This window comes from Callorhinchus milii, unplaced genomic scaffold (assembly GCF_018977255.1).
Source record: "Callorhinchus milii isolate IMCB2004 unplaced genomic scaffold, IMCB_Cmil_1.0 Scaffold1, whole genome shotgun sequence".
NCBI classification, from domain to species: Eukaryota; Metazoa; Chordata; class Chondrichthyes; order Chimaeriformes; family Callorhinchidae; genus Callorhinchus; species Callorhinchus milii.
This window is the reverse complement of record NW_024704742.1, coordinates 118051716-118071193: the sequence shown is the minus strand read 5'-3', so window position 1 is coordinate 118071193 and position 19478 is coordinate 118051716. Positions and strand designations below refer to the sequence as shown.

General features: G+C 37.7%; 1 protein-coding gene across 1 annotated transcript in view; it reads left to right on the top strand.

The window, feature by feature from the left end:
* The window catches only part of ap3b1a (adaptor related protein complex 3 subunit beta 1a), a 136923-nt gene extending 117815 nt beyond the window's left edge, over positions 1-19108 (top strand). Inside the window, 2 exon segments of the mRNA XM_042334776.1 lie at positions 3824-3962; positions 16961-19108. Coding sequence (XP_042190710.1) covers positions 3824-3962; positions 16961-17114 — 293 coding nt within the window. The 3' untranslated portion in view covers positions 17115-19108.
* Positions 19109-19478: the final 370 nt, after the last annotated feature.

Here is a 19478-nt window from a genome sequence, read left to right as displayed (position 1 = left end):
CTGTTTGTGGTACATTTCTGTACACAAATTGGCTGCTTCATTTGCCTACAAATACAGAGTCACTAGAGAGAAAACTCTCAGAAGCACCTTGAGACATTTTATAATAATAAAATAATCCTTGCATTTGATATAGTGCCTTATCATTGCTTATCATTGCTCAAGACAGAGGGCGAAACCTTGGGCAAGTTTCCTTACTCCACACAGAGCCTAATAATAATCCCTCCAAAACTAAAAACAATAATTAAATTGGTCATTTTCAATCTACGACTGTTTGTGGGACATTGCTGTGCGCAATTGGCTGCCGCGTTCGCCCACAAATATACAGTCAATTCACTTTACAGTGTGTTCTGTGAAGCGCTTTGGGACGTCCTCCCGACGTGAAAAGCGCTATATCAAATGCAAGGATTATTATTATTATTATTATTATTATTATTATCATGTCTTTGAGACATCTCAAAATGCTTTACAGAATATACTGTAAAGTGAATTGATTGTATATTTGTGGGTGATTTTGTATACTTCGACACAATACACTATATCTAATAAATTCGAATATTATATAAATGTAAAACATTTCTTTGAAAATTCTGTAAAACCGTATTGTATCAGTAAGGCTGGGTGACTAGTAAGTGATGTTCTAAATTCGGCAATGAAAATCTTTTTGCTCATTGCATTATAGGAGTAGTTCTGCCACTGAAGCTTAGATATGATGTGTGGAAAGGTTGTGGTAATTGAAATAAGGCGACAACATAACTTACCTTATTCTGGCCTAAGCTACCTTTAAGCAGTCACATTTGATGCTCCTTAATTACAGCACATTTTTTCTTTCCAGGTTCTTTTCCACCTCAGCAATCAAGACAATACATTTGCTTACCGTGCTGCTCCTCTAAGTGTTCTTTTGCATGTAAATTAATCTTGATTCAGTTTACACTGTCATGCTGAGTGGTACAAATTGCCTATAACAATAAAACAGCATGAGTAAAAGGCAGATTGAATGTGCGCCTCACTTGATAGGATGTTACTACGCTTTATGCCAATACATTAGCTGAAGATAATGAATCTTCTGTTCTGAAAAGCATGGTATAGTTGATTTTTAATTTTACTTCAATAGAGCAGTACCTTGTCTTTTAAAGAACAAGTTAGGCAAACCATTAATGACAAGAGCGTTAAGGTTAAATATGAAGCAATGCATTCACTTGTCTTGAATGCTATCCATCTTTCCATTTACAGCAGGTTGACAAAAGTACAGGCTTTGTGCAGCATTTCCTTTAATTACAAGCTGGGGGAGTGGACTTTTAACATAAACAGTTACATTAATTTATTCAGCATTTGCTCTTGAATAGAGGTTGATGAAGGTAGCGTGAGTGCATGCTTTTGCAAATATCTTACACCAATTTGCCTGTAACTGGGACTTGTCTTGGCCAAAAGTGCCTTACAAACCTGGTGCTGTTTTTACTGTTCAGGTCACTGCAGTAAATGTCTTCCATTTTTGTTACTTTGTGTTCGCTTTATAAAATGTGAATCCAGCAGCCTTGTCTATTACCTGAACATTTTATAAAATACAGTACAAATTGTAGTTCAAATATATTTTAACTGTTTGTTTGGGTGGAGATATGTGGAAATTGAAAATCTACTGGCCCTCTTTTGACATTAGTTTGTTGAATATAAACGCAACAGCTTGCACTTTATATCATGACTTGAGCATCTCAGACCATTCACAAAAAGATGGGAATCGTCAAGCAGAGGAAAGGAGGGTGGTTGTACAGTGTTGACCAAAGGCCTGGTCAAAGTGATGTATTTTAAGAGGATTTTGAAGGCAACTCCTTTGGGTGAAAGAACCTGTGGCTGGTACCGCATACAAATCAGTTGTGCTGAGCGAGCTGGGACTGAACTGTTGTCTGGTTCTCAGGTCGTTCTGTCTTTCACAAAAGTAAATGCAGGTTCTCGTGTGTCCATGTAATAATAATAATAATCCTTGCATTTGATATAGCGTTTTTCATGTCTTCAAGGCGTCTCAAAGCGCTTCACAGACTATGTTGTAAATTGAATTGACTGTATATTTGTGGGTGAAATGCGACAGCCAATTGCCCACAGCAGCGTCCCACAAACAGTCTTGGATTGAGTGACCAAATTATTATTGTTTTTTCTTAAGGGATTATTATCAGGCGTGTGGAGTAAGGAAACTTGCCCAAGGTTTTCCCTGCCGGGAATCGAACCCAGGTCTCACTCTTGTGAGGCGAGTGCTCTAACCACTGAGCTACAGGACTCTTCAATATAGTAGATCGAATAGGGAAATTAGAAGGAATATCTTCAGGCAGAGGATGGCGAGTATATGGATCTCACTGGAATCTGTAATTGAAGCTAAAAAGCATTTTAGTTATTGATAATTGTAGTGACTACTGCTTGTTCAATAGAATGTCATGCTATGGGATGTTCATATTGAATTAAATGTTAATACTCCATGGTTGTGAAAGCCTAAATTTAGTGGCTTAAATTTTTCATGGCTTTATAGTCATTGACAAACCTTAACTTAAGATCATGAGGTTCGTGGGCTTCAGTTGCTCTGCATAGCAATTTGCTAACAACTGCCCCTTCCAGTGTTTAGAATCCTCTCCTTTATTCCCTTATCCCCTTCTCCCTCATGCATACATTTCCTCTTGAATACATTGATGCTTTTTAGCTTCAATTACAGATTCCAGTGAGATCCATATACTCTCCACCCTCTGCCTGAAGATATTCCTCCTAATTTTCCTGTTCGATCTACTATATTTGTGCCCTCTTATTTTGAATTGCCAACAAATGGAAACGACTTACCAACAAACATTTAATTGAATCCATTCATAATCTTAAACATCTCTATGAAATCCCCTCTTAAATAGTCTTGCTAGGAAAACAACCACAGTTTCAAGATAGCTCCCAGCATAACAGTTCCTTACGTCCACGGCTGCTGGTTGTCTCTCAGCCCGTTGTTTACCAGGTTTATATGGAGAGAGAAGCATAGCTCCTTGCTTTATCTTGAGAGGTTTTAAGCTTCAGTTGGACTAAAACTTTTAGTTCCATAACTTTTTGACAAAGTGAGTAGCACTTAGGCCTCGCTATCTGGATAATTTAGTCCCAATTCCCATTTTGATGATTTTCGAGAAGTAGAAATGTTTATGATATTATGGTAATTGTGTACTAAAATGTTATGAATTCAAAATACTGTAGTCATTACACATTGCAGTATATTCTGTGGACCACTTTGAGACATCCTCCAGATGTGAAAGGAGCTATATCAAACGTAAGGATGATTTATTATTATAATTGCCTTTTCTACCTGAGAAGAAAATGTATCAAAGGAAATATGGCAACAGATTGAGCTTGTTTGTAAATTCTAAAAGTACTTTTCAAACGAGTGCTTGTTTTTACATTTCTGAGATAATGTTCCATTTTTAAAATGTTATTGGGTAGAATTAAAGGAGAATAATTACCAAATTAGTAACATGATTCTCTGTGTATGAAGAAAACAATTCTGCTTGTTTCAAATTGTGTGGGAATGATTCAAATTCTCTGTGTTGTTATTTTATGCAGAGTTTATAAATGCATCCTTTAATGCAAAACTTTAATGCGTGTTAGTTTCTTGGCTGCATCTACCAGGCCTTGAAACCTTTTCTGATCTAAAAGTAAATTGATGGTTTTACACTGGCATAGCTTTTGCCTTTGTCCACTAAACACAGTCACTCCGCTTTATAATATAGCTTGTGAAGCGCTTTGGGACGTCTCCCAACATGAGAGGCACTATATAGATCTTATATATCTAAACCAGGAACTTGTCTGTTTGCAGGAAAACTGTCAGGAATGAATGAAAATTCTACAAGCATCACGTGCGCACCACAGAATTCCTCTCGACAAGCAATTGTGCAGAAGCTAGTGAACGTGTCAAACCTTGGGGTTGTACCTTCGAGCCAGGATAATGTTCACAGGTAACTGGGCTTCTTACTTTGGTGCATTGGTCACATAGATAGCTATATAATTTCTGAAAATCATGACTTTCCAGAATAATCTACTCATGGTTTAATCTATTCACCTTGGAATCCCTCCTCTTCACCCCCTCTCTTACCTCCTTTAAGTCTCATCTAAAGACCTTCTTCTTTGCGCCTTGGGACGTCCTCCCGACGTGAAAGGCGCTCAATAAATGGAATGTTGTTGTTGTTGTTGTTGTTCTTTGATTGGACTGTGCCTTTGGCCTCCTTCCCACCCACCCTGCCCTCCACCCCTCCTGACCCCAACTCCCAGCTCGGATCCAAAAAACCTCAACTGTCCAGCGCCTTAGGACATAGAATCATAGAATCGTACAGCACAAAAAGAGGCCATTCGGCCCATCGAGTCTGTACCGGCTTTTTGAATAGAGCAATTAATGTCAATCCCACTCCCCAGCCCTTTCCCCATAACCCTGCAAACCCGTCCTCCTCAAATATCCGTCCACCGCATTTTTAAAAGTAGTTATCGAATCGGCCTCGACCACCCTTTCAGGCAATGCGTTCCAGATTCGAACACCTCGCTGCGTGAAAACATTTCTTCTCACCTCCCCTCTGCTTCTTTTAGATACTATTTTGAATCTGTGACACACCCACCAGTGGAAACAGTTTTTCCCTTTCTAACCTATCAAATCCCCTCATGATTTTGAAGACCTCTATTAGGTCTCCTTGTAACCTTCTCTGCTCCAATGAGAATAATCCCAGCATCTCTAGCCTTTCCTCATAATAAAGGTCCCACATGCCTGGTACCATTCTTGTAAATCTCCTCTGCATCCTTTCCAATGCCTTAACATCCTTCCTATAGTGTGGTGCCCAGAACTGGGCGCAGTATTCTAGCTGAGGCCTAACCAGTGTTTTATGCTGCTGCCTGACCATATATGTCCTTGGCAATTGATTACAATATAGGTATTAATACTTTGGGAACATTAACAAAATCATATTTACCATATTTTTAGGTGCTGAGGCATGCAATGAAATAACCCAGTAATGTTGGTATTAATAAATTATAAAACATGAATTGTACATTTTATTAAAAATGGCTAAATAAATGTCAGTTTGTACTGTACAATATAATAATAGCATAATATACTGAAATTAATATAAAAGCCGTAATGCATCTCAGTTTATGATGTTATATGAACACTGTTATATTGACTTTTATCCCAGCTATCACTTCCTAAACTTTCAATATGGATGTCATCATACACCAAGTATGTGATGTCTGTCTGTCTTCAGGATATAACACTGAATATGAATATCACAATATGATTAGACAGAGTCAACATGGCTTTACAAAAGGGAAGTCATGCTTAACAAATCTTTTAGATTTTTTTGAGGACATATCAAGTAGATTAGATAGGAGGGAAACAGTGGATGTAGTGTATTTAGATTTCGAAAAGGCATTCGATTAGGTGCCGCATAAAAGGTTGATTCACAAGATTAGGGCCCATGGAATTAAGCGGAATATATCAGCATGGATTCAAGAATGGCTAATGGGATGAAAACAAAGAGTAGGGTTAATGGGTCCTTCTCAGATTGGCGGGATGAGACTAGTGGAGTGCCACAAGGATCCGTGCTTGGGCCTCAACTATTTACATTCTACATCAACAATCTAGATGGGGACATCAAACTTAATATATCCAAATTTGCGGATGACACTAAACTAAGAGGGAGAGTAAACACTGAGTAAACATTAAAAAAATGCAACGAGATATAGATAGGTTAGGTGAGTGGCCAAATAGGTGGCAGATGAAGTATAATGTAGGGAAGTGTGAGGTCATCCACCTCGGTGGCAATAACAGTAGAGCAGATTATTTTTTAGAAGGGGAGAGACTAGATAGTGTTAGCGTTCAGAGGGATTTGGGTGTCCTTGTACACCAGTCACAAAAAGTTAGTTTGCAGGTACAGCAAGCAATTAGGAAGGCAAACGGTATGTTGGCACTTGTTACAAAAGGGTTAGAATATAAGAGTAGGGAAGGCTTGCCTCAACTGTATAGGGCCCTGATGAGACCGCACCTAGAGTATTGTGTGCAGTTTTGATCTCCCTATTTAAGAAAGGATGTACTCGCCTTGGAGGGGGTACAACGTAGATTCACTAGGTTGGTACCAGGGTTGAGGGGGATGCGTTATGAGGATAGGTTGAGCAATTTAGGCCTATATTCTCCAGAATATAGAATAAAAAGAAGAATGAGAGGTGACCTATAAGTTTATTAAGGGGCATGACAGAATAGATAGTGGGAGACTTTTTCCCCTGTTTGGAGAAACTATAACTAGGGGTCACAGTCTTAAAATTAGGGGTAAGCCCTTTCGCACTGAGTTGAGAAAAAACTTATATATGGAATTCTCTACCCCAAAGTGCTGTAGATGCTCAGTCCTTGAACATATAATAATAATAATAATAATCCTTGCATTTGATATAGCGCTTTTCACGTCGGGAGGACGTCCCAAAGCGCTTCACAGAATAGACTGTAAAGTGAATTGACTGTATATTTGTGGGCGAACGCGGCAGCCAATTGCGCACAGCAATGTCCCACAAACAGTCGTAGATTGAAAATGACCAATTTATTATTGTTTTTGGTTTTGGAGGGATTATTATTAGGCTCTGTGTGGAGTAAGGAAACTTGCCCAAGGTTTCGACCTCTGCCTGGAATTGAACTCAGGTCTCTCACTTGCAAAGCGAGTGCTCTAACCACTGAGCTACAGGACTCCACATATCCAAGACTGAGATTGATAGATTTCTTGTGGATAAAGGGATTAAGGGATATGGGGATAAGGCGGGTAGGTGGAGTTAGAATAGATCAGCCATGATCTTATTGAATGCTGGGGCAGGCTACAGGGGCCGAATGGCCTGCTCCTAATTCTTATGTTCTAACACAGAAGAGAGATTTGGGATGTATTAGTGGATAGGCAGCTGAAACCATAGCACGTTGTACACTGGGATTAAAGAAAAGTTTGATTTTAAGTATATGGCTAAAGGGATACAGCACTGAGATGACTATAGCTGAAACTAGCACCTAAGACTAGACATAGTCAGTGGACAGGCAGGAAAAATAAAGACTCAAGGATGATCGTATTGAGTTATTGAATGCCAAATTCAGTTCTAAAAAGCATTGGTAAAATGCACCCTTATAATGTTTGTCATGGTTGAACAGACTGTATATAGAGGCAGATTGTCAGCAAATTCAAGAGGGAATTAGATAGCTGTTTGGCAAAGAATTCAATTTGGGGATATGAGAGGTAAAGATTGTTAATTTTTAAAATTTATTCTTAACTTTGGGACCAACCAAATGAAGTGTAATGGTCTTTTCCAGTGTCTCTATGATTTGTCTTCTATCATGATCCTGTTAATTGGCTCAAAGAATAAAATCATCCCAGTGTGCCTACTGTATGTTATTTTTAAAAGGACCCAAATGCATGGGAGTGCAAATGAATGTTGAAACCTACTTGAGCATTGCATTTGAATAATATTGACATTATCTGTACCCCCTTGATTAAACTAATGCCTTGTAATCACTCCTGGGTATCTATTAATCTCTCTTTGATCTACTGTTAAATTATCAGGTTTGGCATAGTTAGTATACATCACTGATATTTCTCACAATTCAGAGGTAGCAAAAATATTGGTTTAGACACCTTGTTTCATTTTTGATCATGGTAAAACCATTATTTTAGTTATGATGCATTGCAAGACATCTTTTAAACCACATCTAATGCTTTATTAAAAGCACTTGATTTTATTTTGTTGTGACAGAGTTTATTCATTGGATTTTCCTCTGCATTGAAATGTTTTGAGAAATGTTATACCGAGCCCGTAAATAATTCTAAAATCTCCTTGGTTAAATACTGTAAATGTCAAAAAAATCTGCTTTTTTATCCCAAATTATCTAAATATTCAGCCAAGGCCGAATGTTTTTTTTAAGTTTGCCTTTGCACGAATACCTTGCCAGATTAAATCTGCCACAGCGCTATCTTTAAGGCTTCATGGGCCGTGCTGCATTGCTGCTGTGTGGAGTATAAGTCCAGCAGCTGTTCTGGCGTTACTGTGAAAGCCAAAAACTGCCTGTCAATTCACGTGGAAACTGCTGCAAATCTGAACAATGGAAAGGTTAGACTACGACAAAACAAATCTCTCAGGTTAAGTCTGATAAGTGCCTCTCCTTAAACTCCCATCCAATTTTATTATGGCTTGATAAAGTGTAAGTCTATTGCAGCATGCCTAATGAGTTCGCACACTCCAACAATTAAGGAATTCTGGTCAGAGAGCTCATTTTAGAATTCCTGCTTGATTTCCTGTATCCGGACAGTTTAATCCTTAATATTCTGCACAAGAAGCCTCCGTCACGTAAGAGATAGAGCCTGTGAGTTGGGGATAAATCCTAAGGGTTTGGTTAGAGTGAGATGCACTCAAAATAAAAATGATGTAAGGTCTGTAATGCCAAAGGTCTTTTATTTTGAGTGTAACTGAACTCTGGTTTAATTATCAGTCATGTATAGTCAATCAATCAAACCTGTTTTTTTACAGAATTGTATAAAAATAATTCTAATATACCAGGTCTTACATTTAATTACTTCCGTGACCTGGGATACCGGCAGCAGATTGTTAACTTCACGCAGGTTTTAAAGTAGTAATAGTTTACGTTGATATTAATAAACTGGCTTTGAAGAAGGTGCAGCCTCTAATTCAGAAATTGGGGTAATTACCACATCATTGTTTTTTATATAAAATGTGGAAGTGCAATAAAAAGGTAAAATGGTTGGAAAGTTGTAGGTGATCTTAGATTAATTGGCCAACGTGTACTGATATTGTGGTGAACTTTGAAAATTGTGATTGATAATACCATGACTACCTGCCTGCTAATAGGTGTTAGTCTTGAACTCTGAACAACAGAGAAATTCCATTACATTAGTAAAACATGGCCAGGCTGTTAACATCTGAACCACTAGGGGGCAACACTACTTCTGTTTCTGTTGAAGGTTTTAGATTTCAGAATTTAATTCTGTTGCAACAGTGGTTTTGAAATGATACCAGTTTTGTTCTTTTAAATGTAGTAAAATTGCTCTACATTTTCCCAGGTTTAAATTTTATTTTGTAAATGAATGATATATGAATGTTTCTATTGATGTAAATGAACAGCAATTAATTTAGTAAGAAATACAACAGAACAATTGTTTTTTTAAATTCTTCTAAAAATCAATTTATTTGGAAATATTGAAGTGTTGGTATTTTGTAAATTCCTGAGAATCTTTGCAAATAAAAACACGTCAATAAATAAAACTGGATGTTTTTGATAACAAACATGGAATTGAAGAATTGCAGATTTGGAAACTTTGTTGATGTATGAAGTTTTTGTAATATAGTGCTATCTTTGTTGCGAAACATAATTTGTTCAAACTAATTTTGCTCATTCCAAATTATAAGACTTCATAGCCTATATTTAATGTTTGTACAAATGTTTTAAATCATGACATTTCTCAGCAGGACTCTTCTGTAAGTTTCTTCCAGCTCCATTTAATTCTGTTGCAGACAGCACAGCCCGTTCATTACTCTGGGCTCCCTCTTTCATAAAGCTGCTCGTCTTGCATGCAGCCTTTGTGTGGTTTCATTCAACATTTGTCAACTTTGGGCTAATTATTTTTGTACAACTAGGGCAGGGCAATGCATCCTGCGATCGTCTTTCTTGCTAATAGGATTGTGTCTGCTTCAGCAGTCGGTAATTGAAGGATTCATGTAAAAAAAAGTGTTGCCCCGAGTGGATCATTGCCACAGCTGTTAGTAGCCAACAAATAGTGAAGTGAGGGAATAGATTCAGAGACAGGAGATGCTATAAACCAAAAGCGCTGGAACAAAATTCTTAGTGTCCTTTAATGTATATTTCAAAATCTAAAAGACTTAGAAATTCATGGATAGTTGGAATGTAAAAAGGCATGGTTTCCTAAATGATATTAGTTGAAACTCGCTGCTTTAAAGGCCAACTGTTAGTAAAATTTGTGCAAGAAAATACTACAGCTGGCAAGTAGTCGTATTTAATGTAAAACATGAGTTCAGGTTTAGCATTACACACAGATTTGTCAAACATGAATATGATATCTTGAGTGTTACGAAGTGAACTGTCCACCTTTTGATGGGCTAAAGCAGTTTTGTCAGTTTTTATAAATGCTATGTTTATGACTGCAAGTCTGATTCACTTGATGGAGCTTTACATCTTACACACCAGCATAAAGGAGGACAATATTTAACCACTTTATGTACAAAAGAAGATATTAAGCATAACACTAGAAATATAGCGATTCTGTTTTTATGTGGCTTCTAGTGGTCTGTGTATTTCTTAGTGAGGGGAAGGTAATAAAATGTTAGACTGCCAATCCATCAGGTCACCAGTTCAAATCCCAGCTTTGACTGACATTCACTTGCCTGTTCTCATTGAATGAGTTGTGCCTGTTCTCAGCTGGCTTGCTGGATGAGGCACTGCACAGCATGCCCTAAAAGCTGGTCTTATATATAGGGAGCCCAGACTGTCTCAAATCCTAACTGAAGGGAGGGATGGGGGTGAGGGGAAGGAAATGAAAACAATGGGAGACCTTAAATGAAGGGAAAGCAGAAAAGATGCATCTTGATCATAAATTCTCAATGTTTGCAGTTTATCCTATTCTATTATCCACGTTTTGACATTGAGCATTTGAAGCTTAAGTCATGGCCTTGTACATCAATAAGGATCTTGAAGTGGAGACTTTGATAGATTACTTTCAAACTCTGTAATTACTGTAAAAGTAAAGGCATGAGAAATATGAGTGAGCAACAACAGTTTAAAATGAAGTGCCTTGGACAAAATAAGAATTTATATATTGGGCAATAAGATAATATGAGTAATGACTGAAAACTAGACAGTTCGAAGTTTCTTGATTTTTATTGAAAAGTTATAAAAAAAACATAAATTGGTAGCTTGTGCATATGTGGTATTTAAAAAAAATAAAATTTGACCCTTTGTTCCTAAATCAACAAAGCAAATTTATATACAAACAATTCAATAATGTTAATTCTTGCATTTTGTAAAGTGCCTTATCACATCATCAAGTAATGTTAAACTTCTTCAAGCGTTTTTGCTGTGAAGTGATGGTGTATTTGTAGGCGAACATATGGGTTACCATTTATTCAGACAGGCATTTGTGCATTTTCTTTGAAACTATGACCTGTTAAAATAATAATGTAACTTATACAATGGAACTTGTCTGAGATGTTATCCTGCGTGGACAACACTTTATAAAGACAAGTACAGTAGTTGTTGTCTTGCTTATCTAAAAATAGAGACGGACAAATAGAGAGACTTACTCAGTGTTTTTCCCCTCTGCAAAACATAATTATTCTTTGCAATTAACATTAGATTTTTTAAAAAAGCTTTTTCAAAAATCTTGTTGTATACAAATGTAATGTGTGGATGAGCTGCAAGATTCAAATTAAGGTGGATTTGATGTCCAGTAAAACAGGCAACCAGTGTGTTACAGTGAGCACATCTTGTTTATTGAGGGAACTGGTTCAATGGCTCAAATTTCAAAAACAGTCAAGAAATGGCAGAAATGGATTGAAGATGTACCAGAAATAATAATAATCCTTGCGTTTTGATATAGCGCCTTATCACGTCTTCTAGATGTCTCAAAACGCATCACGCAATATTCTGTAAAGTGAATTGACTATGTTTTGTGGGCGAAACAATTGTAAACTGTCCTGATCGCACTCGACTTCACCTTTTAAGCTAAACTGGTACGAGACAAGCCTCAGGGCCATAGCCCACTAATCATTAAACTTGGATCTGTTTATTCTTAGTTGATGTCACATTGTGTTGTTCTTGAGGGGGGCGGGGGGAAGCATGGCTCCAAGCTGTAACGTGAATAACTCTTAATTGAATAAAAAAAGATGAGCATTATTGACAGTCTTCCTCCCAGCTGGCACACTGATTTCTGCAGGATTTTAGTTGTTCAGGAGATAAAATAAAATTCTAGTGGATGCATTAACCAGAGTAATGGAGACCTCTTGCCTGGTACATTGAGTAGATTGAAATACTGTTGATAATATTCAAGCTGGGATATAATGAGTCATTTGAAATGGAAGAGCCCAAGGAGTTGTTGTTTAACTATGAATGTATCCTCAGTGGCTTTAAATTTGAAATGTAATCCTGCAGCAGATTACAGCATTAGTCTGCTTTGAAATCTTGCCAAATGTTATAATAAATGAAACAAAGGTTCCTTGGTTGCAAAAAAAAGTACTAATTTCTCTTGTTCTTCCAGATTTAGGTTTAAATTTCAGAACAATACACAGCACGTTGCTATGGTAAACTGTTCTGAAGAAAATCGCACCTCATTTAAGGAGAATCTGTTTCCTGCTTAAGTAACTAATATTCTAATTATGTCTGAAGAGAAAGTTTTTGATTATCTCCTGATAAACTCCCTCTCTTATGGTGATGATAATTAAGCAGTTCCCCGAGGACTCCCACAGGCACTGTGTAAGGCCCGCGCTAATTGTCAGACATGAGACACTGACCAGTTGGTTCGCTGTTGAATAACCGACAGCGTGCTGTCAGCCCGGTGGTGTTTTATGCTGAAGCATTGTGAGCTGTTGTCAGGGCTAACCGGGACCTATTGTGACTAAAGATGTTGCGCAAATTGAGGCAGATGGCTCCGATTCAGACACGTGTCATTCAGAAAAGGGAAAATGAGATCGGCCCGCAGAGTGGGGTCACTGCAGGTCAGGGACCGCTCTACACTGGTTAGTGTTTTCAAAAGACCATGTGCGACAAGTTTTTTGTTTTGCAGTAACAAAAAAGTGAGATTCTCTGGTTGGGGGAGGCGAGTGGCTGCGGCCACTGTGCTGTGCTTTCACTCGGCTCCCCCGGGGTCTTGCTTTGCATGCAGAAAGAATTAGCAGGATTGACAGGAGTCTATTGTGGCTCAAATGGCTTTTTAGTCAATTACAATGCTGAAGAGGACAGTTTGGCTTTTAATTCCATGTAATTAACAGATTTCCAGTGTCTTGGAATTCAGTTGTGCAAGATTAGGCTCAAAATAAAAAAAGTTTGCTGTATTCTTCTAGCAGGTATGCCTTGCAACCAGTCTTCAGTTGAGGAATGAAGCAAAACCAAAGTTCAGATTTATGTTTGACAGCTTCACAGAAGATTTGAACAAAATCCTAATGTAATCCTCAGCTTGCATTATGTAGCCTTTATGAACAGTATTAGAAATGGCGTTTGCTGCATTTTCTTTGTCGATAAGCCACTGGAGTCTGGTTGAAACTCTTATTTGCTGATCATTATCACATTTCCTTGTGCTATCACTGAAAGATCTACTAATAATAATAATCCTTTGATATAGCGCTTTTCACGTCATTGAGACGTCTCAGTGCGCTTCATAGAATGTACTGTAAAGTGAACTGACTCTACATTTGTGGGCAAACGTGGCAGTCAATTACGCACAGCAGCTTCCCACAAATAGTCAAAAATTGAGTGACTAAATTATTATTGGTTTATTGCATTCATACCACATGAGTATTTTGGTTATTTTTATTTTCATCATTGAATAATAGTGCCACCCAACATTAGTTTAAACATTTCAGGGGAAAATATTGTGTTGCTTTTAATTGTTGTAATTTGATTATCTCCTTTACTGTTTTGTTAATATAATATAATAAATAATCCTTGCATTTGATTTAGCGCTTTTCATGTCTTCTAGACGTCTCAAAGCGCTTCACAGAATAATTTCCTCGCACTGTTGATTTTCCAAAGCCAGTGGGCTGTGTTAGACCTCTGTTTATGGAAGCTGATGAAAGATAACTTTGAATGTCTGGCGGTGATTGACCCTCCAGTTCGTTCCCTCTCTGTATTGAAGAAGTTGGCCTTCACTTGACACCTCTGATGGCACAGCTGAAATCAGGACTACACAATGCAAAAGTATCAGAATAAAACCACTGGTTATTGCTGTTTATGAGTTGCATATTTCAAATTTCAGTTGTGCAAATAATTTATCAAAATTGTAGAACACAGATGTGCATTACTCCAAGGCAAAATACTGCAGATGCTGGAAATCTGAAATAAAAACCAGAGTCGCTGGGAACACGCAACAGGTCAGGTATCATCTATGGCGAGAGGAAGGTGAGTTAATGTTTCAGGTCGATGACCTTTCATCAAACCTCTGACACAGTTCTGACGAAAGGACCTGAAATGTTAACTCACTTTTCTCTCTCCATAGATAATGCCTGATCTGCTGCGTGTTCCCAGTAACTTGTGTTTTTTATTTTTGTGCATTACTCCTGGTGGCTAACTGCTCATATTAATTTTGGTTTGGATGATTTAAATCAACTGAATTTTATATATTTTTAAAAATCCAAGATTTCCTAATCATTTGTGCCTTCTTCTGATTAAGCTAGATTAGAAGAGCAAAAGGCCAACACTTTGTCAGCGTTGCTGAGTAATGTTTTTTGGCTCTCAGAGAGTTGTGATGTGAAAGGCGCTGTATCAAATGCAAGGATTATTTGTATCAAGAACAATGAGAAGGAAAGAACATCATAGTTGATCACGAAAATGAATTATTCCCAGATGAAATCTGGACCGTGTTGTTTTACTTCACGCGCTATAATGTAGGTAGAAGCATCAGGAGAAGCATACGGGTATTAGGAAGAGATTCTCGGAATTGAATGTCTAAGAATCAACTGGATCAAATTAGGCCTGGAAATATCAAGGAAAATAGGCAGTGTCTAGTTCACCGCAATAGGCTGCTGACAGGACTAATGAGACTCTTCTCTGTGGATTAACCAACTCTCTACATTTTCAGCTAATGTACTCTGATGCTGCAAAACATTAATATTATGATAATAAAACAACTCCAATATTAGGCTATCTTAATGTAAACTCTTGCCCCTAAAATACGAAACAGATTTAAATCCAAGTAAATCATTTTAGATGTTCTTGCCCTTTTTTGCTTCTGCTTTGTGTTCCACATCTTATTTTTCATTGACTAATTTGTCAATCATTGTGCCTAGTTTCAAATAGTGTGCTCTTTTCAGATCTAATAACATGATCCTTGTTCATAAATTATCCTGTAGACTACTAGCTACACTTCAGAAGTCAGAAATATTACATTTATTTCTGTTTTATAGTTAAATAAACCAAAATTATTTTAATGGCTTTATTAAACAACATAAAAATTCAATACACAAGAGCGCACACTATCAACTGGAATTAAAAAGAGTTTTAGAAAAAATATAGCAGACCTCCATATGTGGATTGGCAAATGGAAGTCTTAAAGGAAGTAGAAAGTTTATTTAAAAAATAAATTTCACAACGAAGTCTATAAGTACTTAGCATTTGTCAAGTGAACTTGACCATGGTGATTCAAGGGTTAATATTTTTAGCATTTCCATCAATTTCGAAGCTACACCTGAGGACTGGAGATGGTGAATACTCACTCAATGTATAAAAAAGGTAAGATGTGAACCTAGAAATTATAGACCAGTTATCCTGACATCTGTAGTGGGGAAAGATGCTTCAGTGCTTTTTATGGGATGTAGTCAGTGTACATGTAAAGTTAAGAATGCACAGGCCATAAAGAGTAGTCAGTATGGTGTTAGAAGCAAGTTTACTACATTCTTTGAGTCATTAAATTGGTGGAGCAGGGCAATCCAATGGATTTCATTTACCTCGAATTTCAGAATATTCAATAACACAAATCATCTAGCTATGTTGAAAACCAGGTTGATAATAGAAACTGGAATGGGAAAGAAGGGGCAATGTTGAGAAATATGCATGGATTTCGAGCCCATCGGTTGAATGTCTCTATAATATTCAACTGTAGAGCTTTCACAGCTAACTGATCCATTTCAAACTTGAAATCCACTGCATTTCTCCAGCTGTTGTCTGTAGTAGCGATGTCTTACACCGCCAGAACCATTTGCTTCTCTGACTTGACCAGAGTCTGGATCTTCACCTTTCAAACCAATTTAGGCCTAATAATAATCCCTCAAGAAAAAAAAACAGTAATAAATTGGTCACTTCAATCCAGGACTGTTTGTGTGACCCTGCTGTGCGCAATTGGCTGCTGCATTTCGCCCGCAAATATACAGTCAAAAATTCACTTATCAGTATGTTCTGTGAAGCACTTTGAGACGTCTAAAAGAAGTGAAAAGCCCTATATCAAATGCAAGGATTATTATTATAATGTTAATTTGGGGAGCATTATCACTACAGGGACTGCAGCAGTGTGAAGAGAAAGGCCATCACCAGCTTCTTAGGACAACTAGAAGCTGGCAATAAATCCTCGCATTAACATTCACCTACGTCTGAAGCCTGAGTTTTTTTTAAAAAAGTTATAATGGGGTCGGGAATGCATAGAACTTGTTTGATTAATACTGTACCTTAACATTAACAAAGAGGATGAGAGGAAGAGAATTTCTCTCGATCTCGTCCTCACTTCATTGCAGGCAGTGCCTTGGCTACAAGGCACTGTCTCAGCCTGGACCATGACACAGCTCTGTGGATGAGAATATGTATGTAGCTTCAATATGGAAAATATATTCTACAGGTAGGTTCAATGTACAATAGCAATATATGGATGTAATTTGTTTAATCCATTTTGAACAACAACAATTTGCATTTATATTGTGCCCCTCACACAGGGTAGAGTCTCGGAGAGCTTTGCAATGGTGGAGCTCGATGCAGAGCTGGTGAGCAAGGGAAGGTGACCATAGGCATGGTCACAGAGGAAGGTCTTTGAACACAACTATTAATTGAACACAACTATTAACATCCTCGCTAATGAAATAAACTGGTTGCACCATTGTTCCCATCTTGACAGTAAAAGTGATGCTAGCTTTCTATATTGTGCATGTTGTATCAATATAGAGATGAATGTATCTGGTGAAATCATTTTAATTAGCTTTTTTAATCACATGATTTGTTTTTCAGGTTTGCAGCTAAAACTGTGAGCAGTGGGGCATTGGTGCTGATCACAATAGAAGTGAAGGAAGGGTCGACAGTTCAGCTTAGCGTAAACACGGAAAAAACTGTGATTGGCTCAGTGCTGCTGCGGGAACTAAAATCTGTGCTGTCTCAGGAGTGACCGGATACCCCTGGAACCAGGCCAGCTGAGCTCTCACTGCTATTGCCTTCATCAATACTATAGTTATTATAGTCAAATCCTTTCCATCCAGCTGTGAAGTGAAAACTCTGTACCGACAATCTTGTCTCTTGCTTTGAAATGCTGTTATATACAATGCTGCAATCCGTATTCTTTTGCATATCATTACCAACAAAGTCCCTTGCCTAAATCTGAACTCTTGACTTTAGAGATTTTGCCAAATCTGTTGTCCTATTTTGATGTGTACTAAGGTATTCGCTGAGTTGAATAGCTGTTGAAAAATGTGCATTAATATATTGCTGGAACATTATACCTTTTGTTCTCCTTAAATTTACTTCCAAGATGTGTGGAGGACCTTCTTTTTATCCTTTTCAGCCCTGTGGTGTTTCATGTCCGAAGTCTTTGACATAAAATGTTGATTATAAATGCACAAAAATAATATCCGTGTGTATAACTGTTACCTTAGTTGTGTTTTGGAAGAAAAACTGGAATGTTGTCAGCTGGTAAAATCATTAGTGGTGGAATATTCTCCAGACCTTACCAGCTGCCCAAATGAATGGAATCTGTGAATTACTGGTTGTATCCAATTTTAAAAAAAGCAGGTAAAGTTCATCCAAAGAGAAATATCTGTATTGCCAAAAAAATCATTGAACACTACATGCTTTTACATTTACACAATCTCCTTTTAGCCAGTTGGATCATAGGACTCTCAACCCAATACTTCTGTGTGCATTAAAGCTGCGTCGACTCCGCAATCTGGCAAGTGTTGATCTCTCAATCTCACTTGAGGATTTGAGATAGGAAGGACTTACACCCCTCCCTTTACATGGGAGAAATTATCTTCAAGTCTGTTCTCATACACTTTCCAAAGGTTGGTGTGGGAGTTGACATTGTGTAGACCTGTAAAGGGCTCGTTGGGCAGTGGGATGGGACATGAAAGAATACAAGAGACAGAACTGTCCTTCTACTCTTTCCTCCCTCTGATTTTGTAACGTATATAAATCATGATCTCAGTAAGAGCTGTAAATTCCCCCTTTTAGTATTTGCACTGACGATAAAGCATTTCGCTGCAGACATGCCAAGAAGTGCTGTTTGTTTAAGCTATCACTGCTGATTATCGGAGCTTTCATCGATTCAAAAATCCACTATTTGCATTGTTTCAAAATGGGATTTCTTTACAGATCATCTTTCCCTTATATGTGTGTGTGCATGTGGGGTGGGGGTGGGGGAGTATTGTTTGTACTAAAATTACCATTTTTTTCCATTAGAAATCAGGAGGGGAAAATATTACAAATCCTGTTGGTAGCTTCTCTACTTCAAAGTAAAAGCAGGAAGCTGGTGCTTGTCGAACAGCTTGTATGCATCTTAATCCTGATTATGTGCCAGTTCTTCAATTACTATTGTAAATCTACCGAGAATAGCCACCAACAGCATTTGGAGGTACTGGTAATGTTGTTCGTCTCTTCCTCCTACATTTGCTTCAGAGGTAAAATGTAAAAGTGAGCTTATTAGATTTCCAAATGGTTAAACCAGCTCCTATTTCAGAATGCTTCTTCAGTGCTGAGAGCTAAATTGGGTTTGGGGTGTGCACTGTAATTATTTGATGATTAGGATTCCAAACAGTATTTTTCCCTGTTTTCTAGTGTAGTTGTTACATCGGGGACTTGTGTTTGTTGGTGTACAGCTGCTTCAGTTGATTTACAGTACTGCGGCTGTAGCCAGTCATAAATAAATCCTCTTATATAGTTGTTATGAACACCTGTTAGATCATCTGTCAGCAAAGCAGTGTTCACATTTATCATGGTGCGGTAGTTATTTTACCACAATCCATTTACAGTGGACTGTGCCTCCATCACTGTATTACTATTACTGCACCATAATCGCTCGTTTCCACTCCATGTACAACTTGCAGATAAAAGATTTCAGTACTTGGCAAAATTTCATAAATAAAGGAGCAGTTCACTGCAGTAAAAGTTTATTTTTGTCATCATTTGTCACACTATTATACCATAAATCAAACGGTACAGTGCTATCCCTGGCACAGACAGCTCTGTCAGCCTAGACATGGAAATGGTCGGTTTCTCTGTAGATGAGATGGCATGTCTTTTGACTTTTACAGGCTGATGGCTTTTCTCACTCATTTGATTTTATTGGATTTAAAACCTGGAGGATTATTGAGGCTGGTGAACTATAGAGACACCTCAGAACATTCATGGCATGATAATTAAACCACCCTTGTTATTAGCACATTTTCCTTAGTAAACAAAGCTACTGCTTTAACGAATCAGCTTTACTCAGAAATGCTGATGGCTGATTAACCATATGCACTAGAGTTAATGTATATAT